Source organism: Lupinus angustifolius, chromosome LG18, assembly GCF_001865875.1.
Source record: "Lupinus angustifolius cultivar Tanjil chromosome LG18, LupAngTanjil_v1.0, whole genome shotgun sequence".
Classification (NCBI taxonomy): Eukaryota; Viridiplantae; Streptophyta; class Magnoliopsida; order Fabales; family Fabaceae; genus Lupinus; species Lupinus angustifolius.
In genome coordinates, this window is record NC_032026.1 from 14,471,007 (window position 1) to 14,483,809 (window position 12,803).

At 31.5% G+C, this 12,803-nt stretch overlaps 2 protein-coding genes across 3 annotated transcripts; both read left to right on the plus strand.

The window, feature by feature from the left end:
- LOC109332414 (vesicle-associated protein 2-1-like) lies at window positions 1,156-5,493 on the plus strand. Of its 2 annotated transcripts, XM_019567389.1 has the most exons (8): window positions 1,156-1,247; window positions 1,496-1,571; window positions 2,985-3,055; window positions 3,177-3,258; window positions 3,861-3,976; window positions 4,057-4,188; window positions 4,844-4,918; window positions 5,205-5,489. In XM_019567389.1, the coding sequence occupies exons 2-8, from the start codon at window positions 1,511-1,513 to the stop codon at window positions 5,334-5,336; spliced, it is 669 nt and encodes a 222-aa protein (XP_019422934.1). In that variant the 5' UTR covers window positions 1,156-1,247; window positions 1,496-1,510; the 3' UTR covers window positions 5,337-5,489. The 2 variants fall into 2 exon arrangements, with proteins under 2 accessions (XP_019422934.1, XP_019422935.1); XM_019567390.1 differs by lacking the exon at window positions 1,156-1,247 and having other exon boundaries at window positions 1,266-1,571; window positions 4,850-4,918; window positions 5,205-5,493.
- Window positions 6,708-9,081, plus strand: LOC109333453 (bax inhibitor 1-like). The gene is made up of 6 exons (XM_019568941.1): window positions 6,708-6,877; window positions 7,232-7,375; window positions 7,481-7,572; window positions 8,039-8,225; window positions 8,522-8,677; window positions 8,830-9,081. Exons 1-6 carry the CDS (start codon window positions 6,773-6,775, stop codon window positions 8,878-8,880), a joined length of 735 nt encoding a protein of 244 aa, XP_019424486.1. The 5' UTR covers window positions 6,708-6,772; the 3' UTR covers window positions 8,881-9,081.

A 12,803-nucleotide genomic window follows, 5' to 3' on the forward strand; every position in this document is an offset into this window, starting at 1 on the left:
CATAACTCAGTGTCTCTGAGCTCAATAAGCAAGAATCACTTTTTATTTTGGTAGTGCTTCTCAGCTACTTGCTTGGCTCTCCATAACTACTTTTGAGCTCATGTTCAAAGGAAGAACACAAGGTAGGGACTCAAGAGTATCTGATTATAATACAAGTTTTTGTACTATTTATATGTTCATTTGTCTATCCTTCATAATTTCTTAACACAAATTTAATGGCTAAAATGAAGTGTATCATTTTTTATACCTTTTTCTTTGCATAAAAGTAATCACATATATTATGCTTTCATTAAATTAAATTTTGTATCTATATTAGAATTTAGTTAATGCGTGCCTTACTCATCTTTTATGTTACATCACTGATATCCAAAGAAGGGTAGTGGATAGATCCACTACCAAAACCATATTGTGCTCGAAATTCTAGGGTCCCCAGTTAATCACTTTGTCCTTGTCCTTTTCACTAAACAAGCCAAAAGTGAAAAGGTTAGGGTCCATATCACAAACTTATATTCCCTATCGAGTTTAGAAGTTTGGAATTTGACTAAATCCATTTACTCTAAGAATAAGTTCATTTCATTTTAATCATTAATTCTATAAACATCTAATAGTTTAAATTTATTCATTAATTTAAATCATTAGCTTTTCTATAATTAATGTTTAAGATCGGAGTAAGTGAATACCCACTGTACTGTATGAAGAAATATTAATATAGTTAAATCAAATGAATCATCAAGTTTGTGTAAACTTCCCTTTTGTCCAAAAGCATTATCCTCTTTAAAATTGTATTAATGCTCATTTGTATACTACACTTGAATTCGTGGGCGTCATGGAATCTTAAATTCTTAATTAAATCTTTTCTTACTTTGGACGTCAATATTAACATATATCCAAAATTAAAAAGGACACGTGTGGCAAAGCAACATTAACTCTTTGGTGAACATGTGGTGGATAAAGAAAAATTATTATGAGAAAAAATGTGACGGTGTAAGATATTTTAATACTTTGACTGTATTATTTATTACTTATATTTAATGATTATTAATTCTTAAAAAGAAAAAATTATAAAATATAAATCAATAATATACTAACTATATATATATAAATCTTTAATTCACTATTCAATATTAATGCTCATAAAACAACTCTATCCTTTCTTCAACACTATCTATCTCTGTGACAAAAAAACAGAGGCACAGACTTATACGTACACACTTCAAGTCCTCTTGGTTCAACCATAAACGATCTAAGTAGGTGCCTACAAACTCGGATTCTTTTTTGAATTATTTGTTTTAGACTCTATAACAAAACATTGGTAGCCCTTGTTCTTCGTTCCATCACTAATTCCTTTCAACCCTTCATTTCTTTTCTCCCTAACTCACAAAAACACACACTCTATCTGATTCAAACCACACCCTTTTATTCAACGGTCTAATACTATAATTCATTGACCATTCCATTAAAAGAATTGAAACCACTCTCATATTTTCTGTTACAGGGTTCCTTCTTCGTCATGACTGCTTCTTCTGCGAATCAACTTATCTCTATTAGTCCTGATGAACTTAGGTTCCAATGTATGTTTTTCTTACCCTTCTCTTCTATCTCTCTTCTTTTTTTCAACCCTTTTTGTTGCATGCAAATTTTACATTATTGTTTTGGAGATCAACCTCTATAATCGTAATTGAATTTCAAAAAGGTCTCAACTTTGTGGGCCAAAGGCTAATTTGTTTAACAAGGTGACAGGGTCGTAGGTTTGTGTCACATCCCGTGGACCATGTGCATAAGGTTCCTCCTACATAGGTTGCCCTTTAATGTTACCGTATGCTGTTGAATTATTCATGAAATTAGCATAAAATATTGTTCTTAACATGAATTTGACATATAGTCACATGATACGTGGTTCTCTTTGGTTCGGGTACGTAGTATGCAGTACGTTGTTACTAGGAGTATATTCTATAGGTTTCTATAGCTCTATGCACTGTCGTTTCTTGTAGGCTTGAATCAACATCATAGGAGAAATACTCAAAAATAAAAAATTTATAACTCACTCATGAAAGTGTACAATCACTGGCATAGGGATTCGGTACCTGTCTCTTTCCCGTATACAGCATCAAAAGGAACTGCCCTTCCCGTAGTAGTATGACTCTTCGGTCCTGGTATTGCAGTATGCCTAGCAGCCTTAGCGGTCGAAGGAAGAAGCGATTAAGGCGACGCTGCTATTGAAGCTACTCTTCTAACTCCCGGGTACTTAACGGCTTCAACTGCGGTAGTCGCTAATACTCAAAAATAAAAAATTTATAACTCACTCATGAAAGTGAGTGTACATTATTAGTTATTCTTCTTTTCTTTTACTTAGATATTGTAGGTAAAAATCCGGTTCTTTCCTCAAAGGAAAATCAGTTCGTAGAAGAACCATAAATTGATACGAGAGAATCAATTCGCGTTCGCTACAAAAAATGAGAGAATTGTGTTTCAATAATTTGACGTGATGGGTTAGTGACAACATTAGGTAATGCTACATATACATGACCGAACTGTGACTAGTAAATCTAGTTTAATGGTTTTGGTTTGGTTTTATGCAATTATATTGAGCAGTTCTCGTTCAAGAGTCTCTTCTAGATCTACTTGTCATGTTTTTCAGTGCATTTTGGTTTTTTATCAAACAACAGCGTGTTACTACCCCAAGATACACCAACAAGGGTCACCTGTCCCGAACGATGTCTCATTCCATGTTCCAAACCAATCAAAATATGTGACTTTTTTATTATTTTTTGTTTTTAGGATTTTTCTTTAATTCATGTGTCAAAATGTGATGGGCTTGGGACAAGGAATGAGACATAGTTGGGGACAGACATTTACCCTGGGTGGTCCCTAGATATTTGAAGTATTATGAAAATGCATTAATTATGATTTACATGCCATGTCTTATCCATAACAAGCTTGCTTTCTAATTCAGTGATTCTCATAATATTTATTTGTGTAACCAGTTGAGCTGGACAAGCAAACATTTTGTGATCTTAAAGTTGCAAATAACACAGAGAGCTATGTTGCATTCAAGGTACCCTTTCAACTGCACATTCAGGAACTGTACTGTATATGCTTTTCTCCATATGACTCTTACTTCATTCTGATCTCATTTGATTTCAATTTTATCTTAATTTGCTTCTTTTTGTTTCAAGGTCAAAACCACTTCACCAAAGAAGTACTTTGTAAGACCAAACACTGGTGTTATACAGCCCTGGGACTCTTGTATCATCAGAGGTGCTGCATGTTACTATTGCAGAGTCATTTATGACTCTATTTGTTTTTTTTTTCCTTCTTTGATTAAAACTTCAATATGATCTTTGGTGTTGTGAAAGGCTGATGAAGATAGCCGACATCCCCTCGATTCCTTTTAGGACATATAAAAAGGGCGACTCAGTGCACGAGGCTCCCACTTAGTGGAGCTCGTGAATAGTAGATGTACGCAGCCTTTCACGACATAAGCATTTGAATAAATTACTGCATTTGGAAATATGCTGTTTCATCTAAGACATTAGTAGAGGAAATGGAAATTATAAGCTAAACTCCTGAACTTAGGTCTATGAATACCAAAGTTTCAACCATCAAAGGTCTCAACATGCAAGTTTTTCTTCCATGTCTCCTTAGGAACTAGCACAGATATGTGATTAGGAGCTTATATCCAAACATGTGATAAACTATATGTGGTTTTTATAGTTTCAAAGTGACGCTGTTTTTTTTTTTTGTTAAATGCTGCTATAGTTGAAATCAATCATCTAAATGCTATTTGTTCATGACCTAAGATCCTTTTACCATTTTTGGTATTAACTTCTGTTATATTGACCATTTTTTGTATTGTACAGTCACTCTCCAAGCCCAACATGAATACCCTGCAGACATGCAATGCAAAGACAAGTTTCTCTTGCAGAGTACGATAATTAATTCAAATACCGATGTCGATGAGCTCCCACCAGATACTGTAAGAGAGTAATAGTGTCCTTGTTTTACAGGATTTTGAAAGAAAAACATGATCATGAGTACTTCTAATTTTGCTTGCAGTTTAGTAAGGAAAGTGGAAATACAATAGAAGATTTGAAACTAAGAGTTGTATATATCTCTCCTAACTCACCCCAAGGATGCTCTGAAGATGATGTATTGAAGAACTCCTTACAAAAACTTGATGCCTCTTCTGTGAGTTTCTCTTTTTCCCTCAGCCCTTGCGAAAATCGGTTTGAACTTTCATTTTAATACTCCATTTCAGGTTTTGCAATATTATGTATTTAGCCATAATGTTATAATTTGCATCTTTTGTGTCAATGTGGAATCCTCATGTGTGTGAAATTTTTAGAAATGCAGAGAAACTTCACATATTTGAAGTGGAAAGAGCGTGACAAATGAGATTAAGGGGGTTTCTCTGGATCACTTATAATCCTCATGTTTAGTACAGATCACTTTCTAAAAGATTCATGTACAATTTAGCCCTTTGGGACATTTTATTGGTTATACTTATAATGAAATGGAACTATGGAAGTATATTACTTCTGTATTTACAACACTGGTTCTATGTTTGTTTTTCCTAAAAAGGTTATATGTGCTGCTTCTAACTACATGGTTTTCATGTATATTGTCTGTCATAAAAATGAATGAGTTGTTGCTTCAGTCTGTGTCATCATCTCTATAATAACATTATCCAGTATTGAACAATATTTGGTTCATTGTCTCAAGCATTTCCTACATTGTAGCATTCCATGCTCATGATCTAACTTCTTTACACACCAAGTACTGTAGTTAAAGTTACTCAGTCATTTTTAAGTTACTTCTTAAACTAAATTTTCTTTGTTTGAAGAGTGAGGCTTTACAGCACCTGAAGGAAGAAAGAGACGCTGCCGCCAGACAAACGCGACAACTGCAACAAGAACTGGTAATCATTAGAGTTTATTATTGTTATGTTCATAGAAAAAAGGAATATTATTAGATAAGAAGGGGAAGTAAATGAAATTATAAGGTGCTTATTGAGGGAGTTGCATTTTCCATGTAAGGCCAATTTAAGTGCCATGAGGTGAAAGTGATTAGTGTGGAATGGGAAGTTAGTATCATCTAAACTTTTAACCATTTAAAAGCTTTTATTTCTTTCTCTTTTTTCTGATGAAACAGTAGAATCTACACTAACCTTTTATTACTAATCCATTGGTTGTGTTGATTTGCAGGACATGCTTAAAAGGCGAAGGAGCCGAAGCGATCCTGGGTTTTCCTTCATTTTTGCCATTTTTGTGGGTGTCATTGGAATTTTGCTTGGCTTTCTTTTGAAACTTATATTCTCTTCACCATCTGCAGAATGATTCATACTCTTGGAAACCACATTTGCATCAACAACTTCATGTGTTGTTGTTACTGTATAAGTGTAAAGTTATATATTCTCTTGAATGAATTTTTTTTGCATTTTGCTTCTAACCCTTACTACTCTTGGTGGGATGATGTATAGTTGTTTATTTTCTGAAATCAAGTAGGAGTGATGTTTAGATTAGAATCGTTATGACTGATTAAAAGTTATTCATCAATTTATATAAAACTCATTAAATATATTTAAAATTATCCAATCGACAAATATTTAATCTAACATTCTATATTAATGAAGTGGGTGAATAAGTATTCAATTAATTTGATTTATTATTATTAATTTTCGAAAATTGAAACCAAAATCATTTTTTTAAAATAACTTTTTCAAAAATTAAATTTTTAATAATCACTTATTTACCATTAAGGTTTTAAAAATGCATTGTTTTTATGAAATGAATATTTATTCAAATGAATATTCAATTTAATACTTGATAATTTATATATTAGATTATATTTATTTATTTAAATTCATTAAGTTAAAATAATGGACTGAATCAACATAATTTAAATAATTTTTTAATTATAGAACCTTCTTACTTTATTTTTTATTAGGATATTAAAGTAATGGCACTGATTTTCTTGAGGCTCTTAACTAGCATAGCAACAAAGAAATGTTCGTACATCCTTTTACCTTCCTTCCTTGCCATTCAAGCAATGCTACCATAACTAGCATACCAACAAAAAGAAATATCCGTACTTGGAAATGGCATTGATACTATATATATAAAATAATAGAATGCAATACTTATCTATTATAAATACAAAGATAATATATGATTCATTATTTATTTAAAATTAAATTTTAATAATTATTAATTAAATATGAATGTAAGTGATCTATCATGATAGTGTAAACAACTCACATTATTTTCTCTATAAAATATGAGATTAATATGTATATATTGACAGTATAAGTGTATTTTATATTGTCAGTGTTAACCATCAATACGTAAATTTAAAGTCATAAAATATTAGTAAAGAGTTAGAATATGGAAAGCTATTAAATGTTAACAAAATTGACTTATGCCTTCCGGGCAATTTCAGTAATAATACAAGAAAGTGAAAGGAACCTTCTAAGTAAATAACAACGAGATGGTAAAAGTTGTAAATATCGGCATCAGAAAAGGACATTTCCGTAATTAAGCGAAACTGGAACCTTCGCGCAACTATAGGAACCTTCTAAGTAAATAACAACGAGATGGTAAAAGTTGTAAATATCGGGATCACAAAAGGACATTTCCGTAATTAAGCGAAACTGGAACCTTCGCGCAACTATCCACCCATGAAATATAAATAGAAGTCGTTGAATCAAACCTCAATGGTTTTTATCATTTTTCAATTCTATTGTTTCAAATCTCTTCTTCCGTAATCGCAAGCAATGGATTCCTTCACTTCATATTTCGATTCAAGAAACAGATGGAACTACGATACTCTCAAGAACTTTCGTCAGATTTCACCCGTCGTTCAAAATCATCTCAAGCAGGTAACTACCTACTTTCCGATTCAATTATTTATGCCTGATTTCTAGGTTTTATTGATTGCTTTCAACGATTAAACCACTTTTGATTTTAATTTTTCAAAATTTATGTAATGGTTGATTTTCTAGGGTTTGTGATTTTGTCCTCTACGTGTTAAATTAGCATGTCAATCATGGTTATCATAGGTTTTAATTAAAATTTTGGATTATGGATATATATATACAGAGTTCAGAATATATATCACACGTAGGAGATTCTGCATTGATTTCGTATCTCGATATGATTAAATTATGAGAATAAATATCTTAATTCTTGTGATTTTCTAATTCGATTTCATGTGCTGTGATTAATTATTGTAGGTTTATTTTACCTTGTGTTGTGCTGTGGTTGCTGCTGCCGTTGGAGCTTACCTTCATGTCCTATGGAACATTGGCGGTTTTCTTACTACGGTGGGATGTGTAGGAAGCATGATTTGGTTGCTCTCAACATCTCCTCATGAAGAGGTATTAATTGATACTATTAATACCCCGATTTCTGAAGCCTTCATTTGTTTTGATGTCTTTGTAATTTACGTGTCACTCACAAATGTTTTTTTTATGATAACGCAGCAAAAGAGGGTGAGTTTGTTGATGGCCTCTTCACTGTTTGAGGGTGCCTCTATTGGACCTTTGATTGATATGGCTATTCAAATTGATCCAAGGTATGCGTCCAAAGATTTGTGTTATGGTTTATGGATTACTGAAGAATTAAAGGATTCTTTTAATGTATACTAATTTCTGCTAAATATTTTTGTTGCCAACGGGGGACTTAGGATTGAATCCCAACTTTACTATGGGGAGGCAAGTGTGGGTTTAGGACAGATAAAAGATTTAAATTTATCACCTATATGTAACCCATCAATGTGCCAAGATAAGACCTTTTTGTTAAATAAATCTTTTAACCAATTCTCTGCCCTTCCTTAGTGCTGGGACAGAATCTGATGCCTCACATCATGTACCAAAATTGATTATTATCATTTAAGTTTATTGTGTTTTGGCCAATTCCTCAACCCTCCCCAGTTTTAAATGTCTGCTTAAAGTTTTTTGATAATTGGCTAATGGTTTCTATGAATATTATTTTTTCTTAGTTTTGGATGAACTTATGATATCTTTCTTCCATTGTTCCAGCCTTATCTTTAGCGCATTTGTGGCAACTTCCTTGGTTTTCGCGTGTTTCTCTGGAGCAGCTTTGGTTGCGAAACGTAGGGAGTACCTTTATCTTGGTGGTTTAGTGTCTTCTGGGTTGTCTGTTCTTTTCTGGCTGCACTTTGCTTCTTCCATCTTTGGAGGTTCAATAGCTCTGTTTAAGTTTGAGGTAAGCAGTTGCCTTTTCGCTTTTTTTTTTGTTTAATCATGTATTGGGATTCACCGCAGTCATCATTGAGTGCAGATCATCCCACCCATTAAAATGTATTATATTTTTTATGTTAAATTATTGAAGGGGAAAATGATTCATGAGATATAACCTTTGGATGACTAGCTGCACATTCTGAAGTATAAAAATGACTGCAGTGTATTCGGCTCCCTGGAATTATCTGGGGACAGTGAAGTTTTGTTATCCTACTTTCGAGAAAGTTTCTTACATGGGGCTTATCTCCCCTACTTTTGCAGTTGTATTTTGGGCTTTTGGTGTTTGCTGGATACATAATTGTAGACACCCAAGAAATAGTTGAGAAGGCACACTTTGGTGATCTGGATTATGTTAAGCATGCTTTGACCTTGTTTACTGATTTGGCTGCAATCTTTGTTCGGATTCTCATTATCATGGTGAGTATGGCCGTTTAATGGCCTTTGTGTTGATTGGATTTTTATGGAACACTTCTCTACTCTTTTGGTTTCTCTTGATAAATATACTTCTCTACCCTTTTGGTTTCTCTTGATAAATATGTGCTGACGGTATTTTTCTGATTTTGTTCCAGTTGAAGAATTCAGCTGAGAAAAATGAAAAGAAAAAGAAGAGGAGAGATTAATTTCCTAGTCGTGGAGAATACGTAGTATAGTTGTACGAAGTGTTTCTGCTACTGATTGGACCTGTACCTTATGTGCAATTAGTTGTGAGTCATCTTTGTAACATGTTGACATATTTGTGTTTTCTAGTAATCGACAACTAAAACGACCGTTATCAGTCTTTTGTTTAAACACGAAGCAATGTCTTCTATTATGCCCGTGAATCCAAAATGCCGCTAATGTATTGTGTAGTCCATGGTTTGCTAGTGCCCATATACCCCAGATTGCAAGAATTGTTTCTTTAAATTTCAATTATACTCAACCTAGAACTTGACAAGGATTATCACTCAAACCCACTCTGGGTTCAGAGTTTTCTTGTCGCAACAGATTAGAGATTAGATAAGGAGTTTTAGGGTTAGTTTGGGAGTTAGATTTTGGAGAGGAAGGAATAGAAAAGGAAGGCTTAGGAGTTATATCACAAGTATATTTCAAGGCTCTCAAGCCTCTCATTTCCTTTCATTCCCCCCAAACTAATCCTTAGAAGTAAAATATCATGATTGTGTTTATATTGTATCTAACAAGCAATAAGAGACCCGATCCAATGCGTGTGGTAATCATTCGTCTGTTTTACTACTTTTACCGCAATGATGCCAATCGTCAGGATTTGACTCACTAGGTTATGGGCCTATTACGCATGCTTGGAATACAAGGCTCGTATTTGTATTCCATAGAAATATGTTGAATCAGAAACTGTTCTACAACTTCCCCTTTCTTTGTCTCTCAAATAAGAAAGTGTATTTGAATATTAAAATAAAAAACTATTGGACAGGTATCCAATACTACCTATCTATACCTATGGAGGATAAATTGATGGATTTCAATCGAAATATGTTAGTTGATTTTGGATGTGGATAAATTGGATGATTTTAAGTGTTATTATATGGATCTTTCATAGATTGGATTGGTGAGTAATTTTTTATCCATCTAATCCTAATCTAAATTTATTGAGTCCATCCATTTGACAACCGTATTAGTGGGACTTAGTTTTGTAAAAATAAGGTCGCGGGTTTTCTCTCTAATTTAATTATTTTTTTATTTATAAAAGCTACAATCTCCAGTCCCATATAAACATTTTTTCTACGTATGAAGATCAATTTTTTAGAAGCCAAATCATATTGATATGAAAATATTAAAAGTATCTTATTTAAATTATGAAGGTTTATTTGTATGAAAAATTCACTCTTAACTAATAATTAAAATTTTACTTAGTTTTACTAATAGTCTACATTGCATCCATTATTTTTAAGATTAAATTTATCATTACTAAAATTCCAGTATAACCAAAATGTCAATAGTTCGATTCCTGTGAGCAACACTTATTTAGAAGAATAGTCATGCACCTCGAAAGTGATTAGTTCATACCTAAATGGGTGAGATAATACACTTGGTAATACAAAAAAACTTAATAAATTTATATAGTTTTATTTTTTAAAAGTTTAGTACATATAAAATAATATATTAGATTTATTGTTTTAAGAAATGTGTATATTAAAACGCTCCTGTTAATAATAACAACAACATTGGTGATACTAATAATATCTATTGATCATTCGATTAATTGAATAAAAGAGAGGTGCATATTTGATATTTTTAGATTCAGACGTGTTTTATTTTTCTGTTCAATTGTTCATTAGAGGGGCATCTTAGATGTGCTGACAATTATCATAAACAAATACTTTTTAAGATGTCGATAACATTGAATTGGGTTTTGTGTTTTTTAATATCGTAATTTTCATGTATGCGTCAAGAATTTAACATGTCAGTCTCTAATATTATACTTAAAACTCAACTATTCGATAACATTTAAAAAATGCCATTAACAGGAGCTAACTTTTAAATAGTTCATTTTCAACTATGTTTATTCAAAAATATCGTGATCGATTCATTCAAAAGCAAGATTGTCCATGGGCGGAGGTGAATAACATGTTTCGTGCCTTCAATTTGATGTGTTGTAATATAAGGTAATCCTCACATGATGTGGAAAAGATATATATAATATATTATCCTGCTACCATAAATAATTGATATATGTCATAAAAATAATTTAGTTATTAATGATTTTTTTGTACTATCAATGATATATCATCACATTTTTAGGTAAGGAACTGATCTCTTTCAGGGTTCGTGACTGCCATTTTCAACAAGTATTCTCATATGAATTGAACTTTCGACCTTAGAGATCCAGTGAGGTCTCACATCAGTAGAACACTGACTTATTGGTATTTATTACTGATTTTTTTTTTATCAAAGTAATAATTTCATATATAGGAGGATGATATAAAATTAGTCATATAATATATATTAATACGAGACAGCAGACTTGTTTGGTTCAGTGTTTAACAAATCACTAAAATAAAGGTTAAATAGAAAACAACAAGCCACGATCATGCCATCAAAAGAAGGAATGATGCACATCTAAGATGCACCTAATTTAATGACTTCTTCTATGTTTTTCAAAAAATTATATAGTTATTATGCAAAACTGCAAAAGTTATTTACATTGTAATTGTACTATCCAATATCCATTATTTATTATGTTATTTTTCATAACTATCTATATAAATACTAAATATTACACTTTTATATGTTTTCCATTGCTTAAAACCTGTCTTCAAAGTTCAACCTGCCTATTTCTGATCTCACCTGTTTATTTTGCACTAAATTGGTGCACCTAACTCTTTGTTTGATTCAGTTTATAAAAAAATATGCAGGGAAAATGTATACATCTGTATCTATTTCAAGCTTTAAAAAGATATTCCTGAGTAAAAAAAATTCTCAAAGAAAATATAACTTTATGTTTATGTGATTTTTTATTCCATTGGAATAGCTTGGGAATATATAATTCTTATCCGAGTTATATATGAAAATTATAATTTTCCAATTGCACTAGTGTTTGTCACTAACTCTCCATTTCCCGATATATTTTTATGAACAAAGATCATCTATACCATAATTTTCTTGTCTTCATGTCCTGAATCAATTAATCTTCACGAAATAACATTGAAGTATTAATTTATGTTTTTATAATTTTTTTATAAATTAATGGAGCTTTCTTATTGCCTTGGGACAGCAAGTGATATATAAAAGAAGACATGTAATCCCATCTATATTTTCATACCCTTTCTCCTTCTTTCTAGTGGATTAACATTTTTTTGGTTCTGTACTTATATTTAAGTGTCATATGATATAAATTTATTGTCTTAGTTATATCTGATTAGAAAATGTTTATTTCATTCTAAAAAATATCTTATATCAATAATTTTCAAAAATATACATCATAAACAAACAAATTTTCAAGTTATTCTCATCTTCAGGAAATATAAAGGTATCAAACATATATTTAATAAAAGTACGAATGATATTCATAGTAATAATATTCCATGAGAAAACTATAAATACCTTGAAACAAAAGTCCAGAAGTGTTCCCATGATAAGTGCTGCTTGTTAATTTGCACCGTTAGAATTTTACCACTTCTCGGTCAATCATTCACTAATCCTGATTTGAAATCAAAGTTTTGCCCATTTCTCTACCATTAAACAAGAAGCAATTTCATTAAATGTTTTATGGGTAATCGATTGATTGTATAAAATATTGCAGATAATTAATTAAGATTGTAATATACTTGAAATGAATAGTGGACGTAAAAGATATGTTAATATATGACTGAATCATGGAGTCACATCTGTCTCAAATTTATACCAATTCATGCATTCCTTCTCTCTTATTCATGAGAAAAATAAAATATGAATTAAATACATATTTATTTTATACTTTTTCATCTATATGAAACAAATGATGAATGAAGTGGTATATATTTTAAGATAAAATATGTGATCTTTCCTGAATCATAATCATTTCTATTTAAATACTCTTTAAAAAAGTAAT